The following is a 21,867-nucleotide window of genomic DNA, read 5'->3' as shown; positions in this document are numbered from 1 at the left end:
AGCTGCAAAAAGAAAGCATTCTATTGATGGAATGAACTAATCGCCTCAGAAAATGTTCTACAGAATAACAATAAAATAACAGGCAACAAAGGATTATATTTAAAATTGACCTGGATTTTTATGTGAGCTCTGTCTCTAACTAATTAGGTAACCTTGGGTTACCTTTCTAAGCCTGCTTTCTCATCTGTAAAATGCAGTATCAATCTCTCCAAGGAGTACCATGGAATAACTAACATATGATATGCACTGCTCTGCACAGTGTCTGACAATTACTGATGCATGTCCCTAATTTTAATATGCAAAATTAATAGTAGCTATCATTATTTTACTTCACTAATACAATACAAAAATCTCTTTGAAAGACTAATGTTTTACAAATCAACAAAAACCTAGTCATTAGAAATAGAAAAAAATCAAAGGCTGACTAATTCCCAAACAAGATACATCTTAATGTTCAGAATGATTGAAAAGATTAAAACAATAATTATGAGGCAAAATACTGCATTTTCTTGTTTCATCGTTGATGCAGCAATTACAAAATGCCTCATGAAAAAAAATACATATCTCCTGATATCTGTAAGACAATACCTTTCGCTCTCCCTTTAGGGCACTGATTTAGTGACCTGAGTTACCATATATATTTGTGTGTAGATACAAATAAATCCATCTACCTACCCACACTGTAATTTATCTAGAAATATAGTTTGACAACTGAACTACACAATAGCTGAATTTTTATACACTTTTGACAAAGATGGTTGAATCTGCTTTTAGTTCAATCAAAATTATTTCTCGTAACTGCATAGAAAAAAATACAATAGATTCTGTAGTAAGTCAGACTGTTCCAGTAGAATCTCAACAATAAAAGCACACATTTCCCTCTAAGATTAATATATAAAAAGAATAAATTATTAGAAATGTTTATTTTTAAAAAAAATCTAAATCTAGATTATATCTAAATAATTAAAAACTCAGAGTCAGTCTCTAGAATGTACTATATAAATTGTGATTTACAAATAACCTATTAGGCTTTTTCTTATGTTTTAAAGTCTTCGAGATAAGTAAAATCCATGTTCTTATCATTTGTCCAAAAGAGTTGTCACTATGCTTGGGTTATACAACCTAAACAACAAAATTTTAAAGTTAGCACTGTATTTACTTTTTTACAGTATGAAATTATAGTTATTTCTAAAAACTATGTATCTCTAATAAGCAACTACAGAATGGTGTGAAATTCACATTATGAATTTTATAGAATAAAAACTGAAGTAGCCAAAAATCACTAATTATATATGCAACAAAAACTTTAACAAAATGTTAATCAAAACCAATTCCTTTCTAAAACATTAATAAAGCAGAAATTTAAGGTTTTGATTTTGAAAGGCACAGCCAAACTTACTTTACTATATGTACTTTTTTCAATGTTGCTAAATAAATATACCATAAAAAGTTTAACTTTAGGTGGTTTTAGGAAACTTTTAATATGGTTTCCTGGCATTTTTCTTACTGGTAGTAATACAGTCAGTCCAAGACAAGATCAAATCAACACAGAGGTACTTTTTTTCATATAATTCAATTTTTTCCAATGATTGCTACTAGTGGTGTTGAGGTAAGAAAGGCATGTTCACATACTGCTCATGATGAAACTGGGATAACTTTCTGTAAAGCGATCTGGCGATATGGCCCAAAAACTTCCAAAAGTATATTCACCTATGACCAGTAATCTATATCTAGAAATTGCTGCTATAGGATAAAATCATATATGAATATAAGGTTTTATCAAAAAATTGTTCATCTCAGGTTATAAAACTTCTTAAAACACAAAAAGTATAAAAATCTCCAATAAAAATGATTGACTAAATTATGATGTCTATTAAGAACATCATGTAGGCACTAAAACATGTTTTCAAAGATTATGTAATAATATGAGAAAATACTTAGATAAAAAGAAGGCACTATATAAAAAGTATTATCCCAATCTGTAACAGTAAAAAGAATACTAAGGGTATATGTACATATGTTTGTAGGAATGTAAAAAGTAATATACTATATTTAGCCATAAAAAGAAATAAAGTCTTAATACATGCTACAACATACCAAGTTAAAGAAGCCAGACACAAAAAGCCACATATTATATAATTCTATTTATATGATATGTCCAAAATAGGCAAATACATTGAGATGGAAAATAGATCAGTGGTTGCCAGGGGCTGGTTGAAGAAAGACATGGGAAATATAATGGGTCCGGGTTTCTTTTTGAGGTATAATGAAAATGTTCTAGAATTGGATAGTGGTGATGGATACAAACACAACCTTGTGAATATACTAAAAACCACTAAAATGTACAGTTTAGAAGGGTGAATTTTATGGTATGTAAAATATATCACAGTAAAAAAATAAGAAAAAAGTAATACATCAAAAACATATTAACAAATTATCTCAGTGGCAGGAGTATGAATTATTTTCTTCTTTATTCTTAACTATATTTTCTAAAATTAACATATATTTCTTTTATAAACAAAAATCACACTTTCCTCCTCTCTAATAAATCATCCCCATCAATTATAGAAAACAAGCTGTTATTGCTCCGAAATATTCTTACAAAATCCAAATCTTTTATCTTCACTTCCCCTACTATCACCTTGTATCTCTGATCCCTTTACATAAATTCACCAAGAGTAGCCTATATACAGTTTTCTGTTCTTTTCCTCTAATTCTCTCTTACATGTATTCTATTCCCACTCCAGTAAGATGCTTATCAAGGTCATCAGCACTGTTAAATCCAATGGTCAAACCTCAGTCTCCTATCACCTGACCTATCAGCAACATTTGACAAAACTGACCATGATCACTCTGCCTGAAACACCGGCTACAGCCCTCTTGGTTTCTTCACCTCACCAGTTGTTACATTCAGTCTCCTGGACTTATTAAACTGGAGTGGTGCAGAGCTCAATCCTTTGAACTTTTCATCTTCCTATCTATATTCTCTCTTTTGTGTAGAAAACTCATTCATTTTTCTGGCCCCATTACTAAAATTTAGAAATACCTGGAACAAGTTCTTCCATCTTCTACCTAGCCCCAGTACTCACTGGGCTGAAGTTATGATCTTGAGTAAGGAAAATGAGTGAGGCTGGAGAAGGGAACTGTAGATATCCATTCCTGGAAGTGAAAAAGGAGAGCACACGTACCCCCATGCTCAGTTTTCTCTCAAATATCCTGAATCGTATTGATAAAATAAGTGCCAGCTAAGCAACTAACAGTTAACCAACTGACTAAAAGTCACTGCCCTGTAAATCCAAACCAGCCAGAGAACCAGAAGAGCTCCAACTGACAGATAAGCCAGAATGAACTACCACTAGGTGGTGCCAAACTGTAGGTAAGACTAATGCAGATTTGGATCAGAGAGCCAGGACACGTAAACTCCAAACTGGCTAACAATGCACATTTGCCGTTTACTAGCTTCATGATAACACAATCCCACAGCTGACATGACTGAATTTTTGGGGGGCTATTTATATACTGAAAACTCCTAAATTTAAAACCTCAACCCAGATTTCCTACCTGAAACCTAGACCTATCTAATTATCTACTAATTATTGCTGTTTAGAGGTATAACAGCATCTTGTACCTTATATGCCCCAAACGGAACTCCCTGTCTTACCTTCCTTCTCCCTGTTCTCCCTAGTCCAAAATCTGCCCCTTCTCAGTCTTTCCCTTTTCAGTTAACAGGGACTCCATCCTCCTCACTGCTTAACCCAAAACCTTAGTCATCCATGACTATTATTTCTCTCACATGATATATCTAGTCCATCAACATCAACAAATCCTCTCATTAATATCTTCTACACAATGAGACTACCCTAATCTGTGTCCTGGATTATTGCAATAATCTGCTAACTGAGCTCCCTGCTTCAGCCTTTGCCCCTTTTAATATTTTCTCAATATAGGAGTCAAGTGAGTCTGTTAAAATATAACACAGATCATGACACTCCTCTGCTCAAAACCGTCAGTAGTTCCTCATCTCACTGGAAATTAAAACCAAAATCTTGAAAATGGCTTACAAGACTATATAATGTCCTCTCACATACTCCACACCAGCCACACTATTTTTCAAACCTGATGGGCCTGTTCCTAATTTAGAAATTTTGCCTGTGCTGTTACCTCTGCCTAGAGGGAAACCTTTTATCCCCAAATATCCTGATAGCTAATACTTCTTCACCTCTTTTAGGTTTTGCTCTCAGTGAGGCTTTCCCTGGACCACTCTACTTAAACTTACAACTCCCCAGCCTCCACTCTCTATCCTCTGTCTCTATTACTACATATATATTTGTACGAGTATAATTCCATAATAACAGTATGGAAGCCACATGAGGGTAGAACTTTTTGTCTGTTTGTTCACTAATTTATTTCCAATTCTTAGAATGATGCTCAGTATATCATGAGTACCAGATACTATCTGTTAAATGTTAACTATGTGGAAAAATGGTATGTGATAAAGCAAGTTACAAAACTATATGATAGTAGTATAGCATAGCATTAAAAGCATAATTCAAAACTAGACTGCAATTAAAGGACTACCACTTTGTAGCTGTGTAACTTTGGGCACATTTTTTATAACTTCTCTTTAAGCTATATGTCATTGTAAAATGAGAATAATATTAACATCAAATGCTTACCGTAAAGATTAACTGAGTGAATGTGTATAATAACGCACTTAGAAGATGACTGAAACCAGGGGTTGACAGACTAAGACCCATGGAGCCAAATCAGCCCTCTGCCTCTTTCTATAAAGTCTTAGTTTAACACAGCCATGCCCACTCATTTAGTATTATTTATGGCACCTTTCACTCTACAATAGCAGTTAGAGTAGTTGTAAGAGAGACAATATGGCAATACAAAGCTATCTGACCATTTACATAAAAAGTGTGCTGACCTCTAACCTACATAATAGTATGTACTCAGTGAATGTTAGACATTATCTGTGTCCATGTGTGTCTGCCAGGTGTGTATAGAATTCCTAACCTGCCACTCTACAAACTTCTTGCTTGTGCGTGGTACTTTCCAGATATAAAATAAAAATACATGACCCATAAATACAATGGCACTAGCTTCTCTAAGATCAATACCTAGTTTTTGAGATATTCTCATAATTACATATTATAGAATGAGATACTATAATTCCCAAACCAATGAATTCACCTTTACTTTTTATAAGAAAATTATTTCTGTATCATACAGTACATTTGAGAGTATTTTTTTAGTGGAAAAGAGTAGGCTGACAGGGGTAGTCCACAAAAGCAAATAAACAATGATGGGGTACTACAATTCAAAAAAAGCAGTTACAGCGATAAACTTAAAATTCCAAGTACCAGTAACAAAATATGCTTGTAAGAACTGGATCTGGGTAAAATATTAAATTAATAGGAAAATGTCATAATTTAGTGGTCTATTTGTAACTTTATAAATCAGTTTCATAATCAAGTATAGGAAAATCGTCAGCCTGCCTGTCTACCAAACATCCCCCATAGACTAATAATGAACAGGCTGAGAATAAGGAAACGATTTTCTGTCTCACTGATTATATAACATGGGATAAATGGGGTTGACACATTTATCCTTTCATGTTTGAAAATTAAAAATCAAATGTAAAAATGTGGCAGTTCTTAAAAAAAAAAAAAAAAAGCAAATGCCAAGAAAATTCAGAGTACTCATTTACAATGGAGTTGAATATGAAGGGAAAAAAAATCACTTAAAGCCAAAATTTCTATTAAAAATCTACTACAGGAGGTACCATATTGGAGAAAGACATACAGTTTCTCAGAAACTTCAACAGCAAGTTATTTCTTTGTTAAAACATATTGTTAGGCAAGATATGAAATAGCTGGCATTTAGAGGTTACACTGGATGGAAAATAGCAGTTTTACATTCAAGTTATCACCATGCCAGGCAAGATGCTCTGACTGACAAGAAGGATAGCAGATTCTTATCTCTCATCTCACACTCACTCTGGAGCACATGCTCATAAAATCTTTCCCATCATGTTTACTTAGCAGAACATGCACAACTGAATTCCAGAAAGCTAAAAGTACTTCTAACACTGTAGTGTTATCCTAGTGAATGATTTTAATGCTTCTTAAAAATAAATACCATATTAAATTATTATTAACTTTTGCCAAAATGTAAGAGGCATATTCTATAAACTTATCCTGGTCCACCACAACATATAATGTCACTGTGAAGTATAATGTTCTTACCTTGTTCTTCACTTCCTTCCTTACAAAGACTAGAGCTCTGGCCCAGACTTAAACTGATATCATCAGAAGTTTTAGCAGTGTCTGTATCTCCTACAAAGTTAAGAAAAACATGTGAAGATATGTTAGTAAAGACTGTATACTACAGCATAATGAGGAAGGATACCAAGGATCATAGATCTCTACTATACTAGTTTACCATACACTATATTAGCATACTATATCTACTAAAGCAGTTTTCGTATATCAAGGATTACAATAATGGAAGATGCACTGAACTAACAGGAAATATCACAGACTATCAGACCACATAATTATTCCCATAGCACTATAAACCAAATCATATGGAAAGCTTCATATTGTTAGCTAATAAAACTATTTCTTTAAAAAAAAAGTTTTTAAAAAGAAATGAAAATTATATAATAACAACTTAAAACAACGTAAATTTCCTTCCCAGGGCAAACCAGAAATCTAAAAAATTACAGAGTAAAAATAATATGCATTTATCTGAAGTAGGTATATTGAATAAAAGACATATATAAGATGTACAGAAAAAAACTTTCCCTTTTTTTAGTATCTCATTTGCATCCAATTTAAAAGTTTCACAATAATTTACTCAGTTTTCCACAAACCTCACCAAAATCCATGAAAGTATTTTCCCTCAAGGCAAGGAAGTTTCTTAGAGATAAAAATTTACAATGTAATGCAAATGGTCAAACACGTTTGTGAAATTTGGATGATGAAAAGGAGACAATTTAAATCAAGTAATCTTTAATATAAGATACATAATTTTATCTACAAAAAAATTTCTACAATTTTTCATTTCACATGAATAAACAGTACTTTGTTATCTTTATTAAAATCAGAAATGAAATGGAAAGTCACAGTCAACTTCCAAGTTAGATCACATCTACCTTTAATAGTTGCTGCTGTTCCAAGACGAGAAGAACCAGATCCAATCTGAAAACATGACATGAATTTAAGTAAAACATTAAAATGCTAGCTATGTCATTATCAACATACATTAGCAAGATAATTTAAAAAATTATATTATCAAAACATGTTATCAGTCACTTTTATCAATATTAAAACATACCCTTTAGGCACTGCACATCAGAGCCACAACCTGTTTGCTGCAGCACACACTGTGAACGTATTACAGATGTGCTGGGACACCGAATGGCTGAATCTCTCTGCACGCTCAGGACTGACGGAGGCCCCGTGGAAGGATGCCTCCAACCTTAAGCAATCATACAATTACTATCATTTTTTATATTGCACCATGATATGTTCATGTTATAAACAAAAGCAAAATAGTTGTTGAGTCTATCTAAAATAAATTTAGACTTATCAGGTCATATAAAGGGAAGGTTTGGAGGGAAAAAATATATATGCCACAAAGAGCAACCTAAATCTTCAACTGTCGAATTGTTCATGAATCAATATGTACTTTCCTGAGTTCCAGACAAAAAGTATGTCTTTGTAGACTGCTATAACATATTAGAAAGAATTAAAAACTAAGCCATCCATGAAACATGAATTTTTAGCAAACTAAAATCTACTGAACTTTTAGTGCTTATACTAAAGGCATAACACTTCCCTAAAATTTCACAACCATTATTTATTATACTATTATAAAAATTATAGAAACAAACACCACAAATTCCACAAACGCATTAAGAAAACAAAATATAACGTGAAAATTACTAAATCAACAAGTCTTGGTAACTCTACAATCTATTTTCAAGAGATTCAAAAAGAAAACGGTCAAATTTAACACTTTGGAATAAAATTAAGAACATTCAAAAATTACTTTGCATTTTAGCAAGTCTTTCCTTTCACTGATTCAATTGAACAGAAGTACACCTGTCCTTCGATTTACACAATATTTTTTTATACAAGTTTTTTTTACATGCAATAAATATTTCCCCCATTTATGTGGGCTTTTTATATGCAGTTTCCATTTACTGTGGTCTCATTTTACATAGTTCTTTCTTTTTCATTTCCAATATTTGCGATTACTCTTTCTAAAAAATAGCTTAACTCAGCAGTGAACAAAGAACTAATACTAACACAATTATTAATGATCTTCCCATTCATTGGATGGCAAATAAAAAAGCATGAGTGACTACTGATGTTTTTTGGGACTGGTTTTACAAATGTTTTGAGTAGAACCTGAAAACTATATAAAGGAAAAATGTCTTCTTTTTAAAATATTTTTAATTTTAGATAATGTACCTGGCCATCCACATAATTTAGAACATCCAAATATAAAAGTTGTATACTTGCCACCAAATACAACTTCCTCGACCCAACCTTTAGATCAAGGCGTTATTTCCGTTTTTAAGATTAATTATATTAAATGGAGTTTTAATGATATTTTTAATAAACTTGAAGATAATGAATCATTTATAGTTATAGAAGCCAGGAATAAATACGCAATTTTAAGTTGTTTTTAAGTTATATCAAGAATATTGCTTTAGCTTTGAGTGATATAAAGCCATCAACTTTAAATGCTTGCTGGAAAGCAATATGGCCAGAAGTGGTTGTACCAGGGAATATGGTTCCAACAACCGAAGAGGGATTAACTGGCATTATTAATTTATTAAATAAATTTCAAGAAGAAGGCTCTGACAATTTGAATGTAGATGATATTAACAAATTACTGGTTGATCATGAATTAACTGATAATGAATTAATTCGCTTAATATCTGAAGCCCATCCTGCTGATGAATATGGCAGTGACCTTGATTCACTGCAGAAAATATTTACAAAGCTCTTCAACTGGCTACAAAACTGGAAACTGCAATTCCAGATATTGATTCAAACATCCAACGAGGCTTGAAATTTCAAAAAGGTTTTAAAAAATGTTGCAGTGAATGTCAAAGAATTTATGAAAACTTAGCAAAAGATAGGATTGAAAAAAGATCATCCAAAAACATAAACATAAATAATGAAACCAAAGTAGTACTTCCAAATACTTCGAGCAACGAGGATAGTGACCTTGTGACAATTAAAAAAAGAAGGTTGCTTGCTTTAGATTACAGTAGATATCGACAGCGAATAAAACTTATTTTATTTTTTTTTCTGAATTTTCATTAGCATTTTTTGTGAAAATATGTGAAATGATTATTTTTATGACTTATATTGGCCTATTTTTTTTGGCATTTTTTTTTCTTACTGGTGGACTCTTTTTATACAGTTTTCCTCCACATAAAAAAAGACATGTGGAACAGATAACCCACATAAATTGAGGGATGGGTGTATACAATAAGAAACTGGCTCATAATATAGGTTAATATTAAGTTGAAGGGGCATGAGGGACTTCCTTGATCTGGATGGCAATTAAATGGGTGTGCATATATATGTAGAAATCCACTGAGCTGTACATTTAAGGTATGTATGCTATGCTGTATAAAAGTTAAATGGCACTGAAAGTAAAAATAAGCATACACAACATATTAAAACTACTAATAAACTCTTGATGTAGCCAATAAAAAATAAGCTTTGCAATATTTTTAACTGTTTACTAAGCTTCATGTTTAGCAAAAATATACTTAATATAAAAATTCAGTTAAAAAGAATGTTAATAAAAGATACTATTAATAAATAATCAAAAAATTAAATAGCAAGATAAAGCCAAACATGAACTGACTATTATAAACAAGAGAATTCCTGAGACCATCATCGTCAGGAGAGAAAAAGGCAAAATAAAATCACACAGGTTCCTACCTGGTTGCTTGGATCTAGGCCAGCATAAGAATTTCTTGAACTGCAACCAACTGGTGGTGTGGCCTCACGAATGAACTCGGACATTTCAATCCCTCCACCAGGATCACTATGGGAAAAAGTGATAGAAAGAGAGTAACTGCCATTATTTGCCACCAACCGTTTTCTTTTTATCATTTTTTTCCATAAAAAAGAGGTTCTGATTTTTAATAGATCAAATGGCAAAAAAAGATCATTCTTCATTTCTGAGTCTAATAATTTGAATTATTTTATAGCTACATCACTATTTGAAATATTTAAAGCACTCTCCCAAACTGTGTATACCCAGTCCACTAGAAACTGATCTTGATTACAATTGCGGCATACTAAATATAGCACGTTTTATAATATGTGCCGTAAAAACACTCTAGCAAAGAAATGATTTGCCTTTTGTTTCCTAAGATCAAAGAGACATCAGCCATTGTAAACACAGAAAGTAATCAGATCTTACCTACCGCTCTCCAAGAGCAGTCTGACTGAGCTGAATGACACAATGATAAACATGAAAGGAAACACTCATTCTGGTCAAGTTATTTTTATCTGTATTTTTTAAGTGAACAGCATTTAACTGGGATACTAATTTGTTTTATGGAATTAGAAACCTAAGATTTTAGATGTGTGTATGAGTTGGAAAGCTTAAGTTAAAAAAGTAAAATGACATTCACTGTATAGTATCAAGAGGCATTTAACAAAAGAGAAAAGTACTAGGTTCAGAGAAGTAAAGAAATCTACATATAGTACTTAAAAGATAATGGGTTTCCCAAAATCAGGGCAAAAGATCACACCAAACTTCAGAAAATCTTATAAAGTTTTAAAATAACGTTCCTTAGGAACTCAACTTTTAGAAAAACTCAGACCTAAAAGTTATCATAATCCTATTTTTTGCCCAGAGAGTTTTACTCATTCCATCTGGAGTAAGTATTAAATAAATTTAGCTATAATTATCAAGGATAAAAGCTCTAGTATACATGCTAGGCATTATAGCAAATGTGAACTATCTTGCCATCCAGGATCTAATTCAACCTCCTAGTTAACAAAACAAAAAAAGCAACCCAAAATTCTTCTGGTGAACCACCCCATTCCAAACTTTCATATGGTTTTAGGTGAAGATGACCCCATCCTCAGGTTTAGGGGGAAGCTCTACTGGCCAAAGTCAATCAGCATGTCTCATTCTCTTAGTTACAGAGCTTAGTTATAGAATAAGCACATGACTCAACTCAGGCTAGCATTAATCAGACCAGAAGTATTCTATTGTTGAAAGAGGAAATTTCCCTATAATTAGAAGACTTAAGGCTTGTAGCTCCTGCAGCCACTTTATACCCACAAAGGGACAGCCTGTCTAAGAAGCCAATGAAAAAAAAAGAGCACAGCCTGGTGAAGGGAAGCAGGATCATGAAGCAATTGTTAAAAACCACAGTTTGCCACATTTGAAGACATCCTTTACATACAGACTTTTCAGGATTGTGAGCCATAAATTCCCTCAGCCTGTTTAGATAGGGTATTCTGATAGCTTCAATTAAAAGATACAGGTAAAGCAGATTTGCTTACAAGTATACCTTCCTTTTAAGTATCGCTACAGCTGTTTGAATTCTAGTGTTTTTATTATTAATGGTCTTATAACTATCATGTCCCTTTTTGCTTAATGGGTTCCTAACTCCAGACCACAGACTATAGTTAGCTAATGCTCAATAAAGACAATCAGCTAAGTTGCTACCCATTGATAATAGTAAAACATATTGGGACTCGGTTACAAACTTGATGGCCAATTCAACATACTCGAGTTTGTTAGTTGCTTGATGCTCTTACTAAATATATAGACCAGAATGAGAAATATTTTTCTAATCTGCCAAAACCTTAAGTGTGTATATAGCAACAGTTATCACCACACCGAATTAGCAATGAGTAATAACCAGCAAAATTATTGCTATCTCCACTGAAATACATTCTCTAAGTCAAATTCCACAGAAATCAGAAGACGAAGAGCAAGGTAAAAATTAAGAAATAAAATTTTCAACACTAGAGGAAGGAAAGAGAGCTCTCATCTTGCCTAGTTTACGTACATCAGCTTTACTGATATATAATGCACATACCACCAATTTAAATTATATAATTCAACAGTTTTTAGTATATTCATAAAGTTGTATAACCATCACCGCAGTTAATTTTAGAACATTTTTATCACCTTAAAAACAAACCCCTTTAGCTAATACTACCTACCCCCATCTCCAACATTTCCCATTATCCCCTGCCCTAAGTAGCCACTAATCTACTGTCTCTATAGATTTGTCTATTCCAGATGTTTCCTATAAATTGAACCATATAATATGTGGTCATTTGTGTCTGGCTTCTTTCACTTAGCACAATGTTTTCAAGGCTCATCCATGTTGTAGCATGTATTAGTACTTTATACCTTTATATGGACTAATAATATTCCACTGAATGAATACAACCTATTTTGTTTATCAATTCATCAGATAATGGACAATCTCGCCTCATTTTATACATCATTTCTGATAGCAAGTCCAAATGATTACAATCTGCATGTAAAATCATTAATAACAAATAAAGGCAAACATTTACCAAGTACTTATTACATTCGAGTCATAGGAGCATGTACTTTATTTTCTCATGGACTATTCCCTTGAAACCTATGATATATATACTACTATCTTCATTTTATAAATGAAAAACGAAAACGAAAAAAAGGTGTAAAACCTTGCCTAAAGTCTCACAGAAGTAAACAAAATAAACTGAGTCATTGGTATATTGAGTTCAGGTGGAAAGGGAGGATAAAAACAATACTTGAAACTCTATAATATATTGTCATATCTTTTCTTTTTTTTTTTCCATACACCTGAACATAAGTACTCATAACGGTAAGGAATGAGACAAAATTTGAACACCATGTCTATAAAACTGTAAAGCCCACAGTCTAAGACACCATTACTGCCTTTCAACAAACAGGAATTGTTCTCTTTCCAGTTCAAAACCAAACATAAACACCATTATCTGAGGTTTCTTAATTTCGGCACAATTGACTTTTGGCCAACATAATTCTTGACTGTGGGGGATCATCCTGTGCATAGCAGCACACCTGACTTCTACCCTCTAGATGCCAGTAGCACTCCTCCCTTGTTGTGATAAGCGAAACTGTCTTTAAATACTGCCAAATGTCTCCTAGGGGGTAAAATCACTCCCGACTGAGAAACAAAGATCTAATACTACATTCAATGGCCAATACTGAGTGGGAAGGAGGTATTAGGAAGCAAAAAAGATGAAGAAACAACTGTACGCCTACTTTTATTAAAAAAAAAATCCTCTAGTAAAATTATGGTACTTCTCTCTTCCGCAAATTCCAAAGTAGAACTTTGAGTCAGCTGTAACTGCCCTAAATATAGCAAAACATATAAAATGGCTGAGTAAGAATTTTCTTTATTAGCAAGACTTGCAGATTTTCAAAAATGAAGATTTCAGTACATACCTGGAAAGTATAGTAGTTTACAATTCTCACAGAAGCAAAATGGTTTACTGCAGTAAGCAATACACCAAATTCAAGGGATCTCTACCTTTATGCCTTAATTTCCCCATCTGTTAAAAAAAAAAAATACCAGGTACAGGGAAAGGCAGAAAAGCAGAAGGGGTCTAATCTGAATTATAAAGAAGACTTCACAAACGAATTCATTATTAGTATCATTAACTGCTCAGGCTTTAATCAGAAACTTCACAGCACCACTCAGTACTAAATTTACAAATCTAAACTAGATTACAACGATGTTCATAAACGTATGAATAGATAAAACCGAAGTCCCTAAACAGAATAAATCTTCTTCAGAAAACTTAGCCTAAAGTTCACCAACATGTAGTTTAAACAGATCCTTACAATACTTCAAGTATTACTGCCATAAAAAAAGAGAAAATATGGTCTCCTAAATATTTTTATTTAAATCATAAAATTCAACGTGCTAATTTCCTCTCCAGAAACATCAGAAATGCACTATAAACATTAATGATTTTTACTTTCTCTAAGATGAAGATTTAATAAGTATTTTTGAACTGCTGCACCACAGCCAATGAAAACCATCAGGCTTAAGCAGTCCTACTATATTAATTAATGCATGCAACAAACTGACAGCTATAGTGTACCAAGCATGGGACAGGCTCTGTAAATAAAAGTATATATTTTCTTGTTCATTTCTTTTCCTCAGAACAGAATGCAAGAGTCACAAGAGGGAAGGTGGGGAAAGTAAGATGTCAAAAACAAAAATCTATAACAAAGATCTTATTTGATGGTGAAACTTAAACAATCTCTTTAAGATTAGAAAAAAATAAAGATGTACACCAATACTATTTCAATTTAACCATTTGCTAGAAGTCATAGCTGATGAAAAAGTTAAACAAGAAGTACAAGAATTAGAAAGAAATAAACTGTCATCATTTACAGAAAATAAAGAAATAACCTGCAAGGTTTCAATATTAATAAGGGAGTTTAATAAGGTTGCTGGATACAAAGTAAACTACTACATTTAAAGGAAGAAAAACAGAAAATATAATTATAAAAAAATTTTATAATAGCAAAAACTATAAAATAATTTGGCAAATTTAACAAAGCTACATTAGCCCTTTAATGAACAAATGATAAATCTTTACTGAAAGACATTATAGACTAATTAAAGACTAAATAAATGGAGAGATTCAATATGATCATGATTATTGATCCTCAGCAGAGAAATCTACAGGTTAAATGTAATTCTGATTAAAATCCTAAATTCTTGCAGACTTTGCACAGCAGACTCTAAAGTTTATATCAAAAAGAGCCAAGAATAGCAAAGTCACTTTTGAAAAAGAACATGATAGGTTTGCCTACCAGATATTAAAAGTCATGATGTAAAGCTACAGTTATTAGGATAGTGTGGTATCAGTACCACAGGCAGAGACAACTAGATCAACAGAACAGAAAATAGAGCCCAGAAACATACCCACCATAATTTAAGACAGAGTGAGTACTGCAAATCATCAAGGAAAAGATAGTCTGTTTAACAAATACTGATTAAACCAGTTATTGACCAAGTCAATAACAAGTCTTGAATTCCTACCTGACATCACAGATTAGAATAAGTTCCAGTAGAATTGAAATGTGAAAACAAAAGAAACACGAAACTTTAAAAAGACAACATAGGAGAATACCTATCTGATCTCTGTGAAGGAAATAATTAAGTAAAAGCGAGGTGCAAAAATGCTAATTACCAAAAAAATGATCTTATATTAAATTTAAGAATATATATAATCATAAGAAACCTTAAGGAAAGTGAAATGACAAGTCACAAACTAGGAGATGTCTGTAATGTATATATAATCAATAAAGGAGTATTATAAACGTATTAAAAATTATTAATTAATAAGACAACTTCAAAGAAATATGAAACAAGACATGAATGTGCATTAGAAAAAACAGAAAACTTAATTGGAAAATGTGTATATAAGATGCTCAACCTCATTAGAAATCAGAAAAGTTCACTAAAAGTCACAATGAGACACATTTAACATTTACCTGAATGGCAAATTTTTAAAGCTTACCAATCAATATCAAATACACACAAGGATGTGGAACAAGACTTTCATACACTAATAGTGAGAGTATAAACCAGTACAATCATTCTGGCAAACTGTTTGGAATTACCTAATAAAACCGAACATGAAAATACCCTATGAACAAGCTTATATACACCATGTGTAACAAGAGACGTACACAATAATGTGTTATAAGAGCAAAAAAACTGGACAGCTATCAACAAGGTATCAAGAAGGATGGATAAGTGGTAGTCTCCTCATACAGTGGCAGACTGTACAACAGTAAATATGAATAAATATCAGCTGTAAGAATCGGAATGGTAAGTCTATAAAATACAATATTCTGAACAAAAAAAGCCCCTCAACTAGGTATACATACTGTATGATTCCCTTTAGGATGTCCTAAAGCAGATAAAATTAAATAATGTATGTTTAGAAATATCTACATAGACAGTATAACAATAAGAAAAGCAAAGGAATATTAACACAAAATTTAAGATAATAGTCACTCCCAAAAGAAAAAGAGTAGAATAAAATTGCAAAGGAGTGCATAAAAACTTGTATGGCATTTGTACAAAGTCCTATTTCTTAACCTGTGTGTAGAATAATTAAGTATTCACTTGATTGCTATTTTCTAAATTACATATATAACTGATATACTAATTGGAAATATATTTCACAATAAAAAATTTTTTAACTAAAAGAAAATGAAACAACAATTCAGTAACAAAAGCAATTAAAAATATATACAATATCCAGAAATATTAAGAGCTAACAATTACTGAGTGGTTACCATGTATCAGGAATTGTTCTAAGTGCTTTACATAAATTATTCTCATTCATTCTTTGTAGTAATACTATGAGACAGTACTATTATCTGCCTCATTATTCAGGTGAGGAAGCCAAGGCATAAAAAGCTTTAATAACTTCTCCAAGGTCATACAATCAGGAAGTGATTAAAGGCCACAGATTAAGTGCAGAATCTACATTCTTTTGCTTAGCCACTATACGAGGTTATGCATTTCCTAACAGAAATAGAATAGACTTAAGAAATACTCAGAACCCATAAAAAAAAAAGACTGAAGTTTTAGGAGACATAAAAGACAACTGAATAAATATAGATAAATATACCATGTCCCTAGATGAAACAAATTTCCTACTTTAAAGGTTGTGTTCTCTCCAAACTTAAAACAAATATCATCAAAATTTTAATGGAATTTCTGGAAAATGAGCACACAAGGAGATATCTCACAAAAAACTAAGCAAGTATATGCATGAGAATAACCAAGATAATACTGAAAAAAAAAAAAACATTAAAAAGAGATTCACACTGCTAAGTATTAAGCATATTAGAAAGCCATATAACAGTATGGTATAAACAAAAAAGACATTAAAATCAATGGGGCAGAAAACAAAGTCCAGGAACTGACATAGGTATGCTATATGAAAAAAAAGGATTTAAAATTATTGTAGAAAGAAAATGCATTACTCAATAAATGGTATTAGAGTTAATAAACCTAAAAAAGAAAAAAAAATGTTTTCAGATTGACTACAATTTAAGAGTGAAAAATAAAATAATACTGAAAGTAGATATAGGTGAATATATAATTTAGGAAAAGAAAAAGGCTTACGAACTTGATATCAAAAGCACGACTAATAAACATTCACAGAATAGAGCACATAAAAGTAAACTGTGGCATATAAATAAATAAAATGCCATTAAACTGAAAAAAACTACTTGACACAAAAGATAGTTAATATCCTCCATAAATAAATATCTTCTCTAAACAAACCACCAATAGAAAGACAAATAATTGACAAAGTAACAAATATGTGGCAATAAATAACAAGAATACCTCCATTTCACTAGTAATCCAAACACTGAAAAATTAAACAATGAGATCTCTATCACAGTTTTGACAAAATACTAAATAATCAGTGTTGTCAAAAGTCAAAAAAAAAAAAAAAAAAAAGCCCTAACTGCTGATCATGGTAATTAAAAGGCAATGTATACTGAAAATCTTAAAAGTGGGTATAGCTTTCTAGTAATACTACCTCTGTTAAATTTTTATTAAAAATTTAATCATTTAAAATGTAAACAGAGTCATCTAATATTTAATTTTGAAAATAACTGAAATAATAAAAACAAGGTAGTTAATTATGGTATACACACAAAATAGAATACTATGCAGTCAAACATAATATCACAGAAAAAAGTGTTTTCACTATTTCAAATATTCCCTGAGTATCTAACCGTGCCAGACACTGTTTTAGAACCTGGAATTATAATAGTTTGTAAGAAAAACAAGGCCCCTGCCTTCGAGAGGCTTATAAATTCAAATAAATGATTAAGTAAGATAATTTCAGATAGTGATTAATGCTATAAATAAAATTATTACGAGAGCAAATTACTTATTCAATGAACAAACAGTAATCATGCTAGGGATAGAGATAAACATATTTGAAAAGAGATAAACAAAAGCTTTCAATGCACTGGAAAATATACAGAAACATTACTTGTCTTGTATCATTTATACCTTGACACCCAAATACTTAATATTATACTCAGTGGAAACATGGCATAGTGTTTAAAAGTATGGACTCCAGACCTGACTGGATTATTTGATCTTTCTCACCTTAGTTTCCACATCTGTAAATCAAGGGTAATAACTGTATCTACCTCAAAGAATTGTTTTGAAGACTGAATGAGCTTATACATGACAGGTGTTCAACAGTAACTTTTTAAAGTTATACTTGCGATAATACCTATTATTTCTGTAAAGTCACAATAAACTTTTGACTATGAATAAAGTAAATCCCTCTGTCAAAAAGAGAAAGTCGGTGAGGCCAAGGTAATAGAACGCGATTCAGAATCAAAGTGGGAATACTTGAGCTGGAACAGGAAAAGAAAGCCTCCAGGAGGATGTGACATTTACATAGTTGAACCCTAAGAAGTCAGTTATGCAAAGATCTAGGGAAGGAACAGCTAAATTTCTAAGTTGAGAACATAAAATTTAAAAATATTTACAATAAGGTGAAAAATAAAATTATAATTGTCAAAATATTATTTGGTTAATATATATATTTTATAAATATAGAAGTATATATTTATAAAATATTTCTTTAAATTGTTTTCATTCATTTTGGTCTTCATGTGAATAATTATTATACGACTGTAACTATTATTGTTCCCACATGTTATTTAGTAGTAAGGCCAAGGATATTGATTTAATCCCTCAGATAGGCTAGTGAGCTTTGTTGTGGTCTAATGTGACAACCTGTACTTGTCATTGTTATCTATAGTGGTAAGATCTATCACTGTCTTAAAACCACATAAAGTCTATGGCCATGCCACCCTGAACACGCCCAATCCCGTCTGATCTCGGAAGCTAAGCAGGGTCAAGCCTGGTTAGTACTTAGATGGGAGACCACCTAGGAAGACCAGGTGCTGAAGGCATAAACAAACAAACAAACAAACAAACAAATAAAATGAAAAGACAAAGCTTCGAACTGAAATAAATTTATATTTAAAAAACCACACAAACAGAAAAGGCATAACATAATAATCACATCACTGTACACATGTAAGATCTACATCACTACAAACTAAGTGACATGGGTTTCCTTACCTTGGTCCATTGCTGTCTTTTCTCCTAGTTGAACAGTTGCCTTGCTCAGCTTTGGCTCCCTGATCTGTGAACTCATTTGTGTTCCTATCTACAACTTCTCCAGCATCAAGTGCTCTGTGGAGTCGATAGTTGATCATCTTCAAAACAATGAAAACAGCAGCTATCACAGGGCAATAAACTGCTACTATAATCATAGAAGAAGGAAGGGCCTTTAAGAGAAAGAAAATAAAGATATGCATTTTAATTATTTTATATTTCATTCCATTAGAGAACTATTTAACTAAAAAATAAACATACTCAGTCACACACAAAGCGACAATGTTATAGCACCAACTTGAAAAGAAGAAGACAGCACTGCCCAATACAGTAGCCACTAGATACATGAGGCTATTGAGCACTTGAAATATGGTTAGTCTGACCTGAGCTGTGCACAATAAATAACACTGGATTTTAAAGACTATGAAAAAAATGGAAAACATTTCAATTGTTTTTATATTGATTACATGGTACTATAACATTTATAGTACCATGTTAACATATTACTAAAATTAATTTCAACTGTTTATTTTTACTTATTTTTAATGTAACTACTAGAAAAATTTTAATTACGTATGTGGCTCACATTACATTTCCATTGAACAGCCCTGGCATAAAGTCCATGCCAAAAAGCTCATAATACAATTGGAGTTAAAGTATCACATTACATAATACGTGAACAAGACAGGATTGTGATCCAAATATATCTAATCCCTGTATATATGCTCTCTGTAACTTTTTAAGGATATAAACATTCTTTGTGTTCTAGAAAACTGTAATTTAAAACTGTCATGAGAATAACCTTAGAACTGTGACTAAAGAACCAGATTAAGACATGGGAAGACATGCAAAATCCAAGTATGTTTTATTTTAAAATAAATTTAAACACTTAAAAAATACTTAAAAATTGTAGACTGCCAAATAGAAAAAAAAAGAAAAAAGAATACAGAACACAATCAAGTAATAAATGGATTAACTGAAACATGTGAGAGGCATCTAAGTGTAGGGACTGCAGAGTTATCATACTTGAGGATTCAGTGATGTGGACTTGAGACCAGGCATGGCAGGCTTAGAGACCACCTGACGTGGAAGGAATGGCCTCAGGGTCACTGCTGGCAGAGACTATAAAACTAGGCTCAACTTATGTCCACTTTCATGAGAAAAACAATCTCTCTGGATGTCTGTAACTCTAGATTCCAAATGTTTTCATAAGATTCAAATTCAGTTATCTGAAAACAAGGCTCCAAATTTTCTTGGAAAGGTAACCTCAAATTGTGTGCGAAAGTGAAATTGACAAGGTCCTGGTGAACCAGGCAGGTTTAGACTACAGATATGATACGGTTTGTTTTAAGTTATTTGGGAGGGAGAGAGGGAGAACCGTATGGTTTGGGATTGGGAGGGGAAAAAAGTAACTCAACCCCATAGTTTAATACTTTTGGATTGGATATGAGCATAATAGGCATATACTTGCTATTTTTAAATACTTGGATTAAGAAGCCCTTCACATTAGTCTATCTAAAAAATGAAACCGATTCCAATTTGAAATGTCATTACATAACTAATTTAGGCTTATGATTTAAAGCTGAAAATATGTATTTAAAATTTTACAAAATCCATAAATGCCGGGTTTAGAAGTTAAGTACTTAGAAATATTTGTCAGGTAATTTATGTACTTAAAAATGAATACTAAACTTATAAATGCAATTTAAATTAAAAGAATATTAAGCCATATTTTAAAAAAACAAATCTCTTAAAAAGTTAAAATTTGTTCAATTTGTAAAGACTTGAGTTTAAAATTCTAAGTTAATTTATAGCTTTTCTGAGCAGAAAATATACACAGACACAAAACACACATACTCATTCAAATTAACAAAAGTTTCAAAGTTAACGCAAACATGAACAAGTATACTGCTTAGAATATTTACAAAAGTTCTGCATGATGCTGGTTTCCATATGTGTTTACATAAGAACTGGAATTCTTGGAGTTCCAGTTCAACACCCTTATCTACAGACAGAAAATTGAGTACTCACTTTAAATGACTTAGCCAAGACCACCCATCCTAATAACATATTAATGATAAAATAAAGCAAGGTGTCTTATGCCTATGTCACTTCATGTTTTACTATATACCATGATACCAATTCCATTTTCAAATGTAAAGTGTCAATGAAAAATGAGTCAGAGTTCCATCATTATTCAACATAGTCCATATGAAGATTTAAATGATTGATATCAAATGGTATCCCCTATTTGCCCTTACAAAAAAGTCAAAGACAAATCTAAATAAACTCTTTCTCCCTAGTATTATATTGCTCAAAGTAGCAGATAACTGAGTGTTAAGGAACACACTAAAATGTGTAGGATTTATATAGGAAGTATAGAATTTCTTTTTTAAAAACACTGAACACTAAAAAGACCAAAAAAAATTAAGTGACCCTTTCATACTAGAAACCAGTATCAGATGATTCACTTGTACTTTCTACTCAAACTACTAATGGTACCCAACTTATTTTACACTATGTAGTTTAAATGCTTTAGCCCTGTCAGTAATCACCCGAGGTTTCTAGGTAACAGAGGAGAGCTGTGCTACAATTTCACTTTTACCTTACTGGGT

The 21,867-nt window shown here is 32.0% G+C and overlaps 1 protein-coding gene and 1 pseudogene across 6 annotated transcripts in view; one reads left to right on the top strand and one right to left on the bottom strand.

Moving 5' to 3' along the window:
* The window catches only part of PCNX1 (pecanex 1), a 133,855-nt gene that overhangs the window by 89,039 nt on the left and 22,949 nt on the right, over positions 1-21,867 (bottom strand). For 5 of the 6 annotated variants that reach the window (XM_039883672.1, XM_039883674.1, XM_039883673.1 and 2 more), the window contains exons 2-5: positions 19,217-19,425; positions 9,984-10,089; positions 7,166-7,211; positions 6,255-6,344 (exon numbers count right to left, since the gene is read on the bottom strand). In XM_039883672.1, the coding sequence (XP_039739606.1) occupies positions 6,255-6,344; positions 7,166-7,211; positions 9,984-10,089; positions 19,217-19,425 (451 nt within the window). Of the gene's footprint in view, positions 1-6,254; positions 6,345-7,165; positions 7,212-9,983; positions 10,090-13,500; positions 13,608-19,216; positions 19,426-21,867 lie in introns of those variants that run through there. The other variant, XM_039883677.1, reaches the window with a different exon arrangement.
* LOC120619819 (uncharacterized) lies at positions 18,926-19,044 on the top strand (annotated as a pseudogene).

This window comes from Pteropus medius, unplaced genomic scaffold (genome assembly GCF_902729225.1).
Source record: "Pteropus medius unplaced genomic scaffold, Ma_sr-lr_union100, whole genome shotgun sequence".
Lineage (NCBI taxonomy): Eukaryota > Metazoa > Chordata > Mammalia > Chiroptera > Pteropodidae > Pteropus > Pteropus medius.
Note: the sequence above shows the minus strand (reverse complement) of the source record. Positions and strands in the feature narration are given on the sequence as shown.